Here is an 18,037-nt window from a genome sequence, read left to right on the forward strand (position 1 = left end):
AGCTGTTTTATCCCAGTCAGACAACTCAGCCTTAAAGGTGCGGAGCAGTGACCATTTCTCTATGCATAGCTACTATACATGGGTATGTTTAAATTTAAACAGGTTTATTAGGATGACCACTGTATCTTCACGGGTGCCAGTGTGTGTGTAATTTCACTGTGTGCAGCTTTCCTGGATCTCTTTTACTTTAAAGCTGCCAGCTCAGCGTAAGCAAATTGTTCACTTTGTAGTCTCTGGGTCATGGGTTTATCATGTGCCTTATCTGCACTTTTATTACAGGGCTTTTGCAGCTTCTTATAGCTTTGTGGCTTCTTTATAGTGTTCTGGAAACAAACCAAGGGATCCCATGATGAAGCAGAATAGTGAGTTTAGGAACAGAAGAAGTTGTAGGGGAGGGAGTAATTCATTCAGCCTTATGAAGTGCACTCTGTCTTCAAGACACTCTGGAAAAGTAAGTCAGGAAAAAAACACTAGTATTGCTTATTGGTCTCTACTAAACTAAGAAACTATTTAATTGACCCAAAATGCTACTGAAAAGATGGATATTACCATGCTCAAGGCAGAGGAATAAACATCAGGAGTCCTTTTATCCTCAACTCTGCCACCAGTTCATTTAGTTAGATTGGGTACTTTCAGTTTTCCAGTGTGTAAAATGGAGAGGCTAATGACTGTTTAGGACAGGAATTGTCTTTGTAAAGGGCTTTGAGGCTCTGAACATGCGAAATAGTGCTATCTAGGGCTTGTGCCTGCTGAGCCCCTTGCCTCTCATGCAGGTCGAGGTGAGAGTTCAGTTTGCCATGTTCTGAACAAGATGCAAGTTAAGCTGAAGTCACCGTGATCTCTGAAGACAAGACTAAACAGATACTTGTTCTGTCTAGTCTAAGGGGACTATCTCCACATACCAATTCTTAAAATTGCTTTTTCATAGTATCATGTGCCCCTTGTGCAACTTTTGGGGGCCAAGGAAGTTCAATATCTTCAAGAGCCTAAATACAGAAGTTCACTTGTAATCCTAGTGCTTAGTGCTGGCTAAAATATCCAGCGTGAAAGCTCTGCGGGGTAGGCATCCTGTCTAAGGTGATTGTGGATGGTCTCACCAATCACATAAGTCTTGAAATATTTTTGAGATGTGTATGCTTAAATGCGTTGCCCATATGTTCTCAGTTATGCTTGCTATAAATGATGAAGGAATGATGTGCAGCACTGAAGTTATTCCAGTTAACATCGGTGTAGCCGAGAGTAGAACATGGCAAAGGCTTCTCCTAGCTAAATTCTCATGGGAAATGATTAGTAAAGTCTGATGCCTAAAGTTGGTAGACGTCCAAGAAGACTTCACAGCATGGTATTTCTGGACATACTTCAAGAAGAGAATGATCCAAACAAGACCATTTGCTGATGAAAGAAGATCAGAGTTAAGTAGCAAATGTCTATGTGACTGGGTGTTCTGTGTATGTAATGCATAATATATACCCAAATATTTTTATTCTGTATTTAAGTTTGCTCTGGTATTAGTTCTTTTCCCTTTTCATGTGGATAAGGGTAGCTGGTGAAACAACACAGTTGTTTTCACAGAGACATTGAGATAACTGAAGGTCAAAATGAAGGACGAGTGAAGAAAACAACCAAGGCATGTTAAAACATGAATCTAGTCAGAGCAGAGAGCAATCAGTTCTGATTTCTTCTTATGTTTAGTATCAGGTTTTGCGTAAGGCTAAGAAATCTATCCAGAAGCTGGAGCAAACCTTGGGTTCTTTTCTGAAGATGAAAGGTAACTGTATGCAAATATTTGCCTTAGACAGAGTGCCTGGACTTGTTTTTTATTTATTTCTTAAATAGACAGATAGGTACGCAGCTGAGCCCATTAAAGCATTAGAGCTAACTGTGGCTTTAGTTGTAGCAATAAGCAAGGGATAGTGAAAAGTCTGTCGACCCACTAAGCGCTGCACCTCAGAAATCCCCCTCTGACTCTCAGCCATTCCTACCCCCTCCCCAGCCTAGGTGAAGGAAGGAAACAAGTAATTCCTGCTATCCCATGGCAGCAGGCAGTTCAGGCAGAGTGCCCTTGTCACCCTGCTGCCGATTCACCCCCAGCAGGTGTGGGGCTGGCATGGGTCCCCAGGCTGCATGCTTGGGCTCCCACTGAGAGGCTGCAGGAGCATGTGTGCTCCTCCCAGCTGCAGCGATGCGGGGCAGTGCAAGTCACAGCCGTCACAAGCACCCAGCGTTGCGAGTCAAGCACGGCCAGAGCTTAAATTTCGGCAGGCTCTGGTGTGAGGTAAAAAAGGACAGAGAAGCTGTTGAGGATTTCCTAGTATAGGAAAGGGAAGCCTCTATTTAAGGATTTACTCTGATAGAAATGGGTAAGAGAGATGCTGCAGCTTGGCAGGTCGTCTTCATGCGCTCCTCTGTTACCATCTGTGACACCATGCGTCACGCTGGTCTAGCATGCGCTGTCCGCAGTTGAGGCAGCTCCTGCTGTGGGGCTTCACGCCCTTGCCAGCGTGCCTTCTGTTTACTGATGCTGGCCACTGCCTCCAGGGGCGGCAAGTAGGCCAGGGGGCTGATGGGGTAGAGACTTTGGACATACTTTTGTGTCCCTTCAAGTGTCCAAATTAGCGTCAGCTAGAAAAAACCACTGCTATTCATGCAACTTGCACCTCCAATAATTTTCATCAATTAAAAGTCCCAGTGCTTAAAATAAGCAGTCTTCTCTGAACCCACATCCTTGGATAACCCATAAAAGTCAGTCATAGGCAGAAGCAATAGTTTGACAGAGCAAAATTGAAGGGGTAACTTCCCCTTGTATTTACTTGCATATATGTACAATTCGTACTGCTTGTGAATCATGCGTTGGTTGTCAGAGGTTTTTACATGCTATTTCCTCATTATGTGGCAATCACAAAATACTGTGTTGACTAGTGCTTGCCTGGACTTTGATTTGCTGGTTGTTTTCACCATCAGTTCTGTCAGACCAGCATTAGGAAAAAGGCATTGATTCTAAGTTCCTCAATGATCATAAACTCCCAATAATGCTAGTTACATTGTAGGAGGGGCAGAAGTTTCTCCTTTCACATCATTTTTGCCTGACAAAAAGCTCTGGCTCGTGAAGAACCAGTTGTTGAAATTATTCTGTTTGATTGGGGCTGAGAGAGAGAGGGAAGCCAAAAGTGCCACTGATGTGACAGTACCTTTCTACTCACAACAGAGTCCTTCAGTCTGGAGGATGGGAACCCGTCCAGCTTGGAGGAAGTCAGGGAGGAATATGTCAAGAGGCACTTCAGCAATCACAGGTAAGGGCTTATACCAATCAAGGAAAGATGATAATACTTTGGATTTGCTTCCCTCCCAGCATCTCTGAACCTCTTTGTCATTGTTACTGAATTTCCAAGCAGAGGCCTTTCATCCTGAGGAAAAAAATGAAGAGATTTCACCTGGACCCTTGTAATCCTGTACAGTGCACAAACACTTTAAGTGTATTGTTGGTCTCATTTCCAGTCAGTGCTTGTATTTCCTTTCCCTTCTATGTAGCTGATCTCCACCAAGGACTTCTCATTTGCCTGCAAAGCGAAAGGAGGAGGAGAAAGCTGGCTTGGGAAGAATGGCCCTGGACTTGGGAGTGACGATGACAAGGGCCTTATTAATCCAGTTAAGAAGTTGCTCATGCGGCTTTTTTTCCTGTGTGTTCTTTCCAGCACTGCATCAGCCTTGGAAGCTGTGAGTGAGAGTGACTCTACCGTCTGGTGTCTGACTGGAGGATGTGAAAAACAAACACTGGAAGAGGATGGGAAGCCAGAATTGATCCAGTCTTCAGAGACTTCATCCCCAGATCTGGTGGAATTTGAACGGTAGGTGCACCCCACGTTGCCTTCAGTTTTTTAACTTGTTGGCATTAACACCGTGCATCCAGTCACTGCCATTCGTGCAGCCCTGCTGGAGCCTGCATCTGCTTTGCAGAAGCCTTGTGCCAGCAGCTTTGGCCCTGCTGGTGATGAAGCTGAGCACCTCCCAAGTTCCTTACCTGTGACTTGCATGTGAATGGACTCCCAGCGTCGTAGCAGCCCCCAGTTCTCCAGGCCTTGGAAAATCCCTGAGGAAAGACAAAAAAATTTCTTTCAAGTGTGTCAGTCCCTGTGTGGCCATGCTTTACCACTCTCCATAGGGCTTGCAGAGCAAGATGCAACATACCTGCTAACAGTAGTGGTTTAACAGGCAAGCACAGATGGAATAGGAGGTTATTCATCCAGAATGATTTATGCAGGTGCCTGTCCCTGTGTGTTTGTGGTATCAGTACCACTATCAAGCTGTATCCCTGCAATGGGGCTAGGTTTTAGGAATGTAGGAATTGCTGCACCAGATTAAATTCTCAAGAGTCTAGCTATATGTGTTCTGGGGAGGTGCAGGAACCAAACGTAGGCAGATACTTTTCCCCACAGTGATGTTCATCCTGCCTCTAATGGCATTGTTATGAGGAGCATTGTTATGAACACTGTTGCTCCTTCCAGAAGTAGACCCATAGCTCCTGGCAGCTTGGAGTACCTTTTTTGTTGGATCGGAGTAGGGTAAGGCTGGATGGGACCAGGGAAGATCATGTAGTCCTCAGCCTGCGGGCTGCAGAATAGTGGTGGTCTGGAAGATATCAGAAAGCACTCCTCAAAATGTAACACGGGAAGGTGGAGGGGAACCTAAACACTTACATGTGTGTTACATTTATAGCTAGGGGGTGTGAGACTGTAACACCCTTTAGGATCAGCTCCTAAGTGCCTGATTCAGGACCTAAAAAGACCACTGTTCTCATGTCAGTGGTCCATGTATTTTAGTCTGGGGTTGTAATGGTAAAATTACTGGGTTTTTTCAAAGTTATTGATATCTTAAGACTGAGTACATTAGTCATCATATTCTTCCCCTTGCTGTCAGACAGCACTAGGAGGTACTTAGAGGTCATGGATGCTTTTCCTAAAGGATAAATTATCATTTCATCATAAAGATTTGAGAAACAGATGGATGTCTAATCTATCCTGTACCACCAAGCAGAGTCAATTTCACCCTAACTGTTCCAGAGTTAAGAATATGCAGTGCAGGAGAATCCACAGCTGCAGCTGGCATCCTCTTCCACAGCGTCACCACCATAAACAAAAACTTCCGCAGTTCCTTCTTCTCTTTTGCTTTGAACTGGTGCTTATTTATAAAATTCCCTTGGATTATTGAGTTTTTCATCAAACTGAGACTGCAGCTGTGCCAGCAGATGGCACCAGCCTCCTGCTACTGTTCCTACTTTTGCTCTTGTGAGACTCAGAGGTGCCTGTGGTAAGGTATCATTTACAAGACCTTGAAAAGTGCTGAATCAAGATTTTCTGGGGGAAGTAAGCTCTATTCATCAAAGACTGCACAACAGAGCTGTAAACACCTGACTTTCTCCTTCTTCACTGACAAGGTGGACCAGGGCCTGTACTGTGTGGACTCTGGCACTTATCCTGCAGTCTTATGGCAGACGGCAGCTGGTTTGTAGCTAATTCTTCTCAAAAAATGATCTTTTATAACAGGCATAAAACAATAGAGACTCTTCAGCAAAGAAAATAACAGGCTTTTGGTGATTGTCCAATCACATTATTTGGGCAGCATCAGAAAAGCTTTGAGCTTCAACGGACTAGTTTTTTTTTTCCATGTCCAGCAGCAGGAGCTACACTGGTAGGACTACACAGTACTCTGTCCAGTGCAAAATGTGGTTGTCTCCTTGCAGCTGGGAAGGAAATAGTGAAGTCATGGTTCAAGCTTAGTTTCTTTAGCAAAGCAATCTAGTGGTGATTGATTCATATTCTTCTGTTTGAGAAACTCCAGATCCTTTGTTTGGAGCTGGACATCCAGAATCCTTAGTGAGCGCAATACCTTACGTGAGAACGCTTATTCCCCTTCCAGTATTTTGTCTCCAGCAATGGTGGAAAATACTGCAGAGTATGGAAACTGGAGTTTAAACATATTTATACTTGCATGCAGAATTATCTTAAGATTTTCAGTATTGATTTGCTGCAACAAGTAATTTTTTTTTTTTTTTTCCAAAAAGAAAAGGCTGAACTCTTTTGAGTTACTTTGTTATGCAGTACTGTTCAGTTAATCAGGAAATGTGCTCATTTGGGACATCTTCCAAGGAATCATTTTGAGCCCAAACTTAGTAACAATGACTGCTGTTTATAGAACTCTTGGTTTGTACTCCTTTGATCTTGTTATTTTCATCTGAGAAGCTCTAAGCATGTAATTAACGTAAAATAACCTTTAGTGGTGCTTTCCAAAGTAGACATTCTTATCCCTGGTTCACTGTGCCGCACAGTGCTAAGAGAAGAAGCGGGCTCGTTCTGAGATTTAGTCACCGGGCTGAAATTGCAACACTTGGGTTCCCTTACCAGTTTCACTACAGACTGCATAGAAGTAAGTCTTAGGGATGCGTTTCCTCACATGTAAAATGGAGGAAATTGAGCTCCCATGCTTATTTAAGTCAGAGCATCCAGGCCTGGGGTAGTCTCTTTCTATCTGCATGTATAGTAACTAATATGTCAGGATATGACCTCAGCCAAGGCTTTTAAGTGTAGTGCAATTCCAGTAAAAGTATAAAAAGTGACTTATAGTGTAAAAGCCTCAGGATACAAAGGCAAGTAACTCAAAATTTATTAAATGCCAGAATGAGGTTTGCCTGTGCAACAAGTACAGCCTGCAGCGCCTGGAGCTTCTGTTGTGAGGCAGGCCGCTGAGGCTGTGGCTGGAGCCTGTCTTTTGCAGATGAAATCTTGGCAGAACGGAGTTGCTAAAATCTTCAGTGTTGGGCAACCTTCAGTAATTGTATGGAGTCTTAGAGAGGGGAGACTGTGAAGTAGTTATGAATCAGAGCTATTCCCCAGTCTCCTGCTGATTTACAGTAGATGGCTGCCTCATAGCCTGCTCTTAAGAGGTGCTCCCTTTCCTTTCATTACAGATACCTGTATTTTTATAAGCACACAGTGGACCTGCTGATAGAGCATGGAATTGTTTGCACTGAGGAGGTGCCTCTTCCTGAGGTCTCCACAGCTATTTCCCACCTCTGGCAAGAGCTTTCTGAAGAAAGGAGAGACAGCATCTTGCAGTACTGTAGCCAGAGAGATTTCCTCGTGGATCCTAAGGCTGCTTGTCAAGAGCCTGCGTGCACTGAAGGTAGTGTGAGGGACAGCCGAGGTAACAGTGAGGAAGCCAGTGGTTCCTCAGTCTCCACACCAGAGGAAGTAAGTGCTGAGTAACATACATGGTCTGCCTCTGAAACTCCAAGCCTTCAGATGCTAATTGGCTCTGCAGCTTTTAATTGGAAACATACAGTAGTTGTAATTAAGCTTTCTCAAGACTACTTGAATGCATAAGTGGAGACAATAAGCAGTCTTTGAGTAAACGCCTGCACCAGATTCTCTCTTGGTAAGATACACAGCAAGCTATAGGAGTGCAGTGGTAGTAATCCTGCTAGTCTCCACTGACCTGTAGAGTGTCTGTGCTAAGTAACAGTTAAATTTGCTCTAACTTGCTCCAGGGGGAGGGAAGAAGAACATGAATTATAAAGTTACTGTGCTCTGCAAACTCTCCAAGAAGCACAGATTATCTAAATCCAGAAGGAATACTGAGTTTGCCAAGGCCTGCTGTGTTTTGGGTTGGGTGTTTTTTTTTCATCAAAGCACTTGGTAGCAAAGAGGAAGTATTTGTAGACCAGTTCCAGTGGAACAGGGCTAATGACTGCCTGTGCCATGCATCTCTGCAGATCCAAGAAGTCAGTGACTGAGAAGACCAGGGCATTTGTTAAAAAGAGATGAAATAACAGCCAACTCTTTGTAAACTGTTCCTGGAGCACTGATTACTTGAGCAACTAGCTGCTCAAAGACATGTGTAATTTTATTAGCTGCAAGGGAGGGACAGATGTCTACCTTTAGCATATAAGTAAATTGCATTGACAAGTGCTTTTTGAGTCACAGGACACAACTCATATTACTGACCTTCTTAGGAAATGTCATGGGGATGTTGTATGTACAGTACTTTCTGGCACAGAAAATGTGTGAACTGCATTATGGCAGAGTGAACTAATGAGCTTATCGGTCTGTCACAGGATGCATCTTAACTCATTTGTAAGCCAGGTTGCACACTGGAAATCAGATTTGGGGAGACTGGCTGGTATAGCTGAGATCTCCAGCCATAAGCAGCAGCCCACAGTCAGGTCTCTAAAGCACTGATACAATTCATGGTTTTTACTGATTTTGGGGCACATGTAATGTTAAGTCTAATACCTAGAGGTTGAAGCACAGGCCTAAGGGAATGGACTAACCTTGTGTTCCTAGTCATGAAATACAGTTATTCCTATTATTCCTGTCTCCACAAAACCCTCTTGGTTTACTCTATGTTTACTCTAGCCGTAAATGTACCTGTTAAATGGAAAGAAAAAGTATCGTGCTTTTAAAGAATTCTTTTTTAAAAATGATGCCCTAGGTAAAACTTTTAGGTGGCTGGATATGTTGACATCTGAAGTGTTTTCTCTGATAGGTAATGTTTGAAGATGCATTTGATGTTGCTGCTGGTTTCCTTGACAGAAGCGAGACTCAGGGAATGTCTAGCCAGAGGTAAAGTACCAACTCACCCCTTTTGCTAGACAGAGTAAGTTAATAGCCCACTGTCAATACTCCATGGCAAGTTTTCTGTGTAGTAATGCAATAGCCTAGCTTCCTTTTTTGTGCCTAATTTTTAGTAAATGGTTAGAATAGCAGCCTCCAGCAATTGTGCTTGCAATAATACTGTCTCTTAATGTGCAAAAGTGAAATTATTAGTAGGCATTTATGGCAGAATCAGCAAGAATCCCTTATTAAGAGCATCACTTCAGGATAACTGGGGTCCTTCTGATTTTCATCTTCACTCTGTGTAGCTTTCCATCTTTTCAAATTACAATATTTGTAATGTTTTCCTTTTCTCTGTCTCACTTGCTAGGTCTATAAGGACCATAAGGCATTCTCTGGATAAGTCAGTTAATCATAAACTGTACTCTCGTTTAATGAGACAAAAAATGATAATTTTTTAACACTGTCTCAGTTACCTTTTTCAAGTACCCTAATTCAATCACAAGGAGGTGATCAAGCTTAAAGTGTGGTTGACCTGAACAGTAACATCAAAGAAACACAAGACCAATTAAATAATAACATCTCTTTCCTCTGCAGGTCAGATGAGTTATCTGAAACAGAACATGTCAGATACAAAGCTGGCACTGCCTTTGATTTTTCGCAGTGGACCAAAGAAAGGAAAGGGTTGCTTTCCTCAAGAGGAAAATCACATTATGACTCATCTTTTATGCATTCTTGCTACTTAGTCTTCATTAGGATTGTTTCACTTTGCAAATAGTGTTTTTGATCTGTTTTTTTAAATCCCCTTTTCTACTTAGTTTTCCATATTTAGAGAGTTCTTTAGTGTGAATCTCTTTTTCTTTCACCAGCATTCTACCTTGCACTTCCAGAACAGAATGAATGGAAATAAGGTTGTTTTGGCTCTTGATCAGAATATACTTGAATACATAATAAAGGTTAAAATAAGACTATGTATTCCTTAATACTGCAGTGTATTGCCATCATCTTTGCAATCTGTTTTAGGTCCCAAATTAGATCAGTATTTCAGTAGTCAACACTTCTCTTGCTCCCTTCCTTCCTTATCACTCTGCCTTGTAATTCTGGACAGAGGCATGATGGCAGAACTTTGTAAAATCCCAGGGAGAATATAGAGGTGAGGTCCAGAATGAATATCTTAGCTTTTTGCCAGTTACCTGTTACCTGAGTACAAACCTGCCAGTGATAGCTAATATGTTATTTCACGACCACATGTTACCGCATTCACTCTAAAACTTTACAGAAGAAGTCAAAGCTGCTCCTCTGAACAACCCTACAAAATATACTAGCAAATAACCATTGTTGCTCTCTGTTATAATGGATATATACTTTTCCTCAAAACAGTGTTACTATAGCTGTCATGTATCAGTGGATCTCTTTGTTGTTTCTGGTTTCTTGTCTTGCTGTTCTCTGTTCTTACATATCTTCCTTGCATTTATTGGACAGTATCTCGTCCATACGTCCACCTCCACTCCCCCCTTGCTTGGCTATTGTCTTTAATATCAGAACCATCTTGAAAACAATTTTAATCTTTTTTAATTTATAAGTAAAATGTGGAGGAAAGAAAGTAAGTAGGAGGAGAAATGAGGGAACAGGAAATTAAATATAGTATCTGGTTCCATTTTCAGTTCAGCATTTGCAAGCTGCACTTCTGAAAGTCCAGAGGATCACCATGGACTCTATCTGCAGATCACTGACTTCCTGAAAAGACTTTTCTTTGCTAATACACAGTTTTGCCAGGTAAGCTTTGCCAAAGGATTCCTTGTAGAAGGAGAAATGTATTTCTGTCATTGTCAGAAAGGGATTTCTGTTTTCTGTGATTCTGATCATATTGTCCAGAATCATTACAAATACGAACTTGGGGTTCATCACTTCAGATGTGTCATTCCAAAAGGTCAGTAGAATTGCCTTTGTAAGAGGCAAAGTGCGAGGGGTTATTACTGCTTTGAATATTACTCAAAATGGCAAATGACATGAGGAATTTTTTTTTTATTGTTTGCATGAAAGTTCCTTGTGGAAAAGCTTGAGTGATCTCATCTGAGCAGGCAAAGCTCACTTTGCAGTTCTCATTAATCCCCGGCCGCTTCATTCTGAGCTCAGTAGGACCACCTTCTGCTTGTCTGGGTGCCAGGTTCCCTACCCTGAGCCCTCCACTGGCAGGCCTTAGGAGTAGGGTATTCGTGTTCTTGAAAGAGCTGATAAACAGCTACTGAGCTGCCTCTTAACCTCAGCCTACTGTTGCAGGTTTGCTGAGCCAGAAGTCGTCGTGTTTGCAGTGTTCTTCCTCCCCTTCTTGCCCTCCTGCCAAGGACGTGGCTCAGAGCTTGCACATGGGTGGAGGACTGAAAGGGAGATATCCCTCAGTCAGAGCGTGCTTGTTTGGGCTCAGAGTCAATTGTATCTCCACAGTAGCCACTGTTTTGCTATTTTCTATCGCCTAGCTTCTACCCAGTCTCTGTTACTTGAGCTCCTTTGAAGGAAATCGAGTGTTAGCGATGAGGGGTAATTAGGACAGAACACAAAGCAGAAACTAGTGTTGCACCACTATCTGAATCTATCACATAGTGACTGCTGTGTGCCATTTGGTTCCACCATCTCAGGGAGACAGTAGAACTAGAGGAGGTGCAGAGAATGGCAGCAGGCACAGCAAAAGGCATTAAACAGAAGCTACCAGAGTAGGACTCTTCTGCAAAAAAAGAATGAGGGGTACCGTGAGAGAATTTTGATCCTAAATCGTGTAGATTTGGTACACAGAATGATTATTCATTGTGTCTAACACCAGAAGAACTAGAAAGCACTCAATGAAATGAACAAACAGCATATTAAAAAATACTTGCACATGCAAATTACCAGATTTAACTGCTGGGGCATCAAACCATTGACAGTTACTAAATCTGAAGGTACAGATACAATTTCCAGCTCAGAAGGTCCTCACAGCACAGTTTGCCGTAATGTGGGAGCATATATTGTGGAACAGAGCACACTGGATGCACAATTCTTGCACTTTCTGTCTAAACATCCACTCCTGGCCGTTGTCAGAGACCAGGCACTGATCTACATAGCCCTTTGGTCTGTGAATAGCTATGTTCTTCATAAGGGCAGCGCTCTTCCTGTGTTTATGTAAATGACCATGAACTGAGCATGCCTAGAAAAGAAAGAAAAGCTTTAGGCAAGATACTGTATTTTCCGGTTTAAAATTTCTTTTGTGAATATCATGCCTGGCAGCATTAGGTGGACCCATTTTGTCCGTCTGCTTGGTGCTGCATTGTTGTATGTGAGCCCAAGTCCACCTCACAGGTCCCAGATGAGGTGGTATGAGAAGAGATAGTGTCTCTTTCTAGCTTTAAAGAGGCACATTTGAAATAAGACTAGGAGAATGGGAGTGATGGGAAGGAACACAGGCAGCAAAAGAAGCTGTACTGCAAATTGGCAGTTGACTCAGCTCTGTGGATCCAAAAGGAAATAAAAGGCTGCACGCACTTCTTTTAGGCAGGAACTTTGAGTTGTCTGTAATAAGACAATAAAAAGGGAGTTTGAGCAGAAATCACCCAGGCTAAAGAGTGCTGATAATATGAAGGTCACAGTCTGTTTTGGATTAGATAACTGCAGTACAGCACATCTAGAGAGTCCTGCCAAGAGGCAAAAAAATAAAATAAAATAAATGACTGACAAGAATTTTTTGTTTTGAGAGCAGAAATTCAGCTCCATCTTAAAGCAAACAGATTGAGGCAGTTATGGAAGTGGTTGCAGAGTGGGGATAGGAGATGTTCCACCTGGCTTGAAACACACCAACTCAGGCAGCAGCAGGGAGCTCAGTCTAGGCTACATACCTTACCCCAGAAATTGGGCTACTCAGAGCATCGGAGACTCCTGAACTTCACAGGGAAGGGAGGCCTTCCTGCTTATCTTATGGGTCTGACTGAACCCCTGCAGACCATTCCCCCTCCCTTGATAAGGTACTTGTGCCAGTGCTACACTAGCTCAGGAGTTTGGGCAGTGCTGGGATAAATTATCCCAAGGATAAAGTGATATTCTGGTGCACTGTGCACACACCTTGTAGAAGAGAGAGAGGCGGGTAGCAGGTACATTACCAAGGCAAGGCATGTGATGTGCACCTGACTGAAATATGAAAGGCAGCCTATGGTCTCCTTTCCTTTCATCTGCAGAGCTGATGAGGTGACGGGTTTTATTGCTGGTCATTACATGCCAGTGCTATGTTATGCTATTTCTGGTTAACTGTCCAGGTACAAAGTACTACTGTCGGCTTGTGTATGTTCACTGTTTCGTAGTCACAGCTCCACTGAGTGCAGCTCCTCTTGAGCCGCTGCCCTGGCTCTCAAGGCTGCCAAGGGCATGCACTGGTATAAAATGCTTGAGAAAGACTCACACAAGAGGAGGGAGGAAATCATTTGGACAAGGAAAGGGAAGGCTCTTAAAAGGACAGTGACCCAAAAATGAGAACAGGAGCATGCTTCCATGGTACATGGTAGAGAAATATTTCTGAGCATGAGATTATTTAAGCAATCTTGTCATTTTTCAAGAGCTGTTGTCTTAAGGTCACATCATAAGATGCTAGACAGCAAAGGCAGTAAAGAATTAATTTAGATTGAGGTCCAAAGGTTTTACAATATCTAAGTGAAAGACTGAGTTTTTTTCTAAATAGCACTGAGCACCTTTGCATCTTCAAAGGCACATTTTCTTTTAAAATTATGGATTTTAGATGAGTCACTTGACAAGCAAGGGGGATTTAGTGCTCCTTAAGCTATATATTTTTTAAACAGCACCTATTTTTAAACACAGTCTTGTCCTAAAGAGTCTTGCATCAATGCAGAAGGTGGACTAGATGAACACTTTCATCTCCTAGACTTTGATTTCTCAAGAGCCACTTTTATTCTCTGTAAGCTGGTGAAAGAGAAGGCCATTTCCTTCTGTTGCTAAAAGAGCAGCAAACTCTGAAGTCAGTAGAAGTTAAGGCCTCGAGGAAGCTCCCATATCTTCAGAGCCTGTTACATGACCCACTTGCTACCACAGTCAGTAACAGCTGTCTAAATGATGTAAATAGACACAGGGTGGAGCCCTGTGATTTTAGAAAGAAATTGGTTGAAAATTTGAGTCATTCTTCATCAGGCACCTCAGGCACTTGACAAGTGCTGGTTGCTGATTCAGAGAGGAAGGAGGGCTCATGGCGCATTAGCTGACAAACGGCAGCATTTGACCAACCCACTGTATATTTGAAACACAGTCAACTCCTGTGTTTTTTAATTCTGCTTGCCTTTGGGGGGGCTTTCAGGAAGAAGATCTTCAGTTCGATTATGAGACTGTGATGCTGAGGTGCACTGAGACCTTCGATGATGAAGATTTCTAAACAGTATCTCTGTTTGCTAATGTTTTGCCAAGCATTGCTGGGTATACCAGGCACGTGAAGAGACTGCACCTCTTTCAGTGAAGCCCCTCTCTGAGCAGAGTGTGGAGACACTGTGTTAAAGTGGTTTGTTACCATTGACTTCCCATTCCCTCATCAGTGCTTCTTGATATATCAGTTGAGTAATTTATACCTTTAAAAGTTCCAGGTTTTAGATATTTATAAAATCTTAAGAAATACTTTTGTCTATTGCTTTTTAATGTTTAACCTCACTTCACAAGTAAACTGAGGCATGTACAGTTAAGTGACCTTGCCTAGCATAAGCTGTGGAAGAGCTGCAGAGAGGTGACATCAGTGACAGCCTGCACACCCCCAGAGGATGCAGGTCTCAAACTGCAGCCTGCAAAAAATCACAAAAAGTGCCCTGCACCCTGGCAGTGATTACTTTTCTGGTGCAATTTTTCAGCTCAGGCTGACAAGGAAAGAGGGATTTCCTCACAGAGAGTGAGATGAGTCTCCTCCATCTCTTGATGAGGACAGCAGCAGTGGCCACCCACTCCCAAATTACCCAGAGAAGTGGAGGCACAATAACACACTTTGGATTATTTACTTTTGCACAGTGTGTAAAGCTGAGTGATCAGCCCTGAGCTCTTCTGCCACATCTCATTCTTTGATGAGTAGTGCTGCTCAGATAGTGTCTTGGAATTAAAAATGCTATGAAGATAAATAAAATCCTTCACATCTCAGAGCTATCATTAAAGGCTCTCTGCCGATTTTGACAGATTGTATTGACAGTGGTTATGCTGAAGTCATGCTAACAGCCATCACAGAGAGAAAGGCTAAAAGTTCTATTTTAAAATCTAAACTAAAGCTGGCATGCCCAGGTATCCATCAGTCTACAGCAGCCAGGCTTTTAGGCTGAATCCAAGAGGGCTGGGCTGTGGCACAGCTCTGCCTTGATGTGTAAGAGCATGCTACATGCAGCTGCATTCAAGCAAACACATTTGGAGCCAAGTACTGAAGTACAAGGGGAGAATAATTCTTCCAGAGCACCTTCTGTCCCTGCGGTTGAGGCTGTGGTAGCACTCCCAGGTGGATGTTTGCCAGGCTGTTGTGGTTGGAAGTGGGGGTGGGGGTCCTAATTGTAAATGCTGTTTGGGTCTAAGAGCCCCTCTGAGTTCTCCAGGGTGCAGCCCTGCCTTTCCCTGGCCTTTCTAGTGTGCTTCTAGTGTACAGGCTGTCATTGTTCTGAGGCTATAAGCAATGCTGGCTCTCCTCCTCCTCCTCTCCCTCAAATTCCAAAATGCCAAGCGTGTGCATTCCCTGGGCAGTCTGGCTTTTGGGACACATGCTGGCTGAAATACATGTACAGACTTTGCAGGGGATCCAAGGTGAAATCATTCTTTCCTTTAGCTAGTATGAGACATACATATATATATATGTACCTACAGTAGTAAGTGTTTACATTAAGTTTCTGCCCATGTTTTCTTATCTTTGTGTAGTTTTGGAGGGAAATACATTAGTTTTTCTCAGTACTGAGGATATTTTTTCTACAAGCTTTTAGCTGTAGAAATCATACAGAGTTCTCTCACCTCTGGTTCCATTTGCCACACAACATTTGGTCAGGTTTGTTACATTAATGATTCTTTCACCATGTCCATCTTAATTACTGCATCAGCTGAGGTCAAACTTGGCAATAGTGGCATGTGCCATAGGACAGCCATGTGAGTAGATAATGTTCGAGGGTTAACAACCTTTTCTTATTAGCCCTTCATCCCCGCCCTTTTGAAGCCCAGTCCAGAACAGAAGTTAAAACAGTAGAATATTTCATTTTCAGATGACTTTCAGCCTGCCATCTACCAGGAGAGACAGTTGTAGATGGACACCATACACTATTGTAGATGCATTCCCTTGATCATCACATGTGAGATCTTCTGATGCTTCACCAGGAGAAGTTTAGGTGTAAGACTGGCCTGAACATTAATGTGAAACAATGGGTGTGAAAATGATAACTCCTCCCAATGGTAGCAGGCTTTGTGGGAGGTGTTATGACATTAAGGAGAACATGAAGAACACATTACTTTGGCTCCTCCTGCCACATGATCACAGTCTACAAGAGTGCAGGCCTGCCTGTAATGTGGGAAGGCAGTTTCCCCTCCTGCAGAGCTGACACTACACAGACAATAGCTGCTCTGCCTTGGCAGGGAAGCAGCCTTAATTCCTGAGCGCGTTATTGCTACATGTGCGCGGGTACCACGTTGAGCAGCGCTCAGTGGTTGGTCTGATGGAAACTTTTCATGAAAAAAAATCTGGAAAAACGTAGGCTAGCAGGCTACTGGGGCAGGGCGGTGGGAAGGAGTTGGAGGCAGAAAGGCAGCAGGGAGGGAGGAGTGGGAAACGTGAATGCATCCATAGAAGTACGGCCGTTGCAGGTTTTTTGGGTGGACCAACCTGAACAGGGCAGAGTGGGACCCAGTACACGACCGCTGTGCTGCAGCGTGGCAGCCCCTCAGTTTACAACACATTGAGCATAACATAGGGCAGTCCTACTGCCCAGGTCATGTCTTCGTGTGAGAAAGCTGTGAAATATGAGCCTCTGATTAGTGCTGGAGCCAGTGAACCTAGGTACAAGCAAATACCCATCACTGGGTCTCCTCTGCCAAAACAGCAGGAGCATCTGCCTGGACTTCCCAATTAGCTGTCTGCCTCTCTGCAAAGTGCAAGCAGGGTGACCACACACCTGGTTGAAATCAGTAAGTCTTACTGCACTCGGAACTCAACAGTAGCACAAAGGGTAATAATACAGTTGACAGGTAGCTGGCTGTTCTCCAAGCAATCTGGGATAGCCCTCAAGTGTTCAGTTTTACACTTGAGGATCCTCTGATTTTCATTTATTTTCATTAAGTAGCAAATAAACAGAAGCTGTGTCCCTGCGGTGCAAAGCCAAAGCTGTTTCCAAACCTCAAGTGGCCACATGCCGCTGGGAAGAGTGGTGGCCCCGCAGCCTAACCCCTGCCTACTTCGTTTTAAAATTTGGAAATGTCCCCCTGAGGCAAATAGAAGGATATTTTATAAACATATAACAAACACACCAAAGGGTGGGATTTTAAAGGACATTTAGGAGCCTGAGCTTGAAATACGGACGTAAACAGCTTCTGAAAAACTGCCTTCTAAGCCTTAGCAACAGCAGACACAGCTTTCCCACCGCAGCCGTCTGCACGTCCTGGGCCATAGGATGTGCCGGCGTAGGAATGAGCCTCCCCTGGGGATGAGGGCCCCCCCCATGCCAGCAGCTGTAAAGTCATGCCCAGCTCTACTCCGAGGAGCTTGCAAGCCAAATGCAGGATGGGGACGCAGACACGGCAGCAGGCTGGGAGAGCAGGGCAGTGTTCTCCGTCTTTGGGGTGGGGAACAAAAAGCCAACTGAAGACTGATTTTTGTAGGAAGCCTATGCCAATATTATTTTTTTTAACAGGGCTAAAGCAAATCTAAACCTCTGGCACTTGCCAGCATCCTAAGATGTCTTACGAGGAGAAGCAAAAAGATACGGCTGCAGCCTCCACAGAGCTGACACGGAGCCAGTAAAATTACTGAGGGTTCCCCGCTTGTGCTTCCCACCTTGCTTTTTCCGTGTGGGGATCCCGACCATAGCACCAGAGGAAATAGTCTTGCACGGAAGCCGGAGCATCTGAAGGCTGTGTAGTACAGCAGGTTTTGGCCCTGTTGGTGTGGCTCGTGTACCTCGTTCATTAGCCGGGTATCCCGTTCCCATCTAAACCACTCCTCGGTGTGTGGCGGGTCTGGCCAGCAGCAGCCTGGCAGCTTCAGTACAGGACAGGGGAAGAGGGTGATGTAGGCTAACAACTCGCTTCCACACACGTGCTCCAGCACAAGTAAATTGCAGAGTGATGATGAGTAAGACCACGGGTTTGTCTGCCGGATCCCCTGGGAGCATAGGCTGGCTCTAAATGAGCTTAGAGACGTAGTCAAGGTTGAAGAAGATACCAGAGCTGAGATGCCTGCGAATAGTCAT

The 18,037-nt window shown here is 43.8% G+C and overlaps 1 protein-coding gene across 1 annotated transcript; it reads left to right on the forward strand.

Moving 5' to 3' along the window:
• The first annotated feature begins 1,211 nt into the window (after positions 1–1,211).
• STRA8 (stimulated by retinoic acid 8) lies at positions 1,212–14,759 on the forward strand. The gene is made up of 8 exons (XM_030003219.2): positions 1,212–1,411; positions 1,693–1,768; positions 3,206–3,290; positions 3,693–3,845; positions 6,962–7,244; positions 8,539–8,615; positions 10,271–10,382; positions 13,933–14,759. Exons 2-8 carry the CDS (start codon positions 1,762–1,764, stop codon positions 14,005–14,007), a joined length of 792 nt encoding a protein of 263 aa, XP_029859079.1. The 5' UTR covers positions 1,212–1,411; positions 1,693–1,761; the 3' UTR covers positions 14,008–14,759.
• Positions 14,760–18,037: the final 3,278 nt, after the last annotated feature.

Source organism: Aquila chrysaetos, chromosome 26 (assembly GCF_900496995.4).
Source record: "Aquila chrysaetos chrysaetos chromosome 26, bAquChr1.4, whole genome shotgun sequence".
NCBI lineage: Eukaryota > Metazoa > Chordata > Aves > Accipitriformes > Accipitridae > Aquila > Aquila chrysaetos.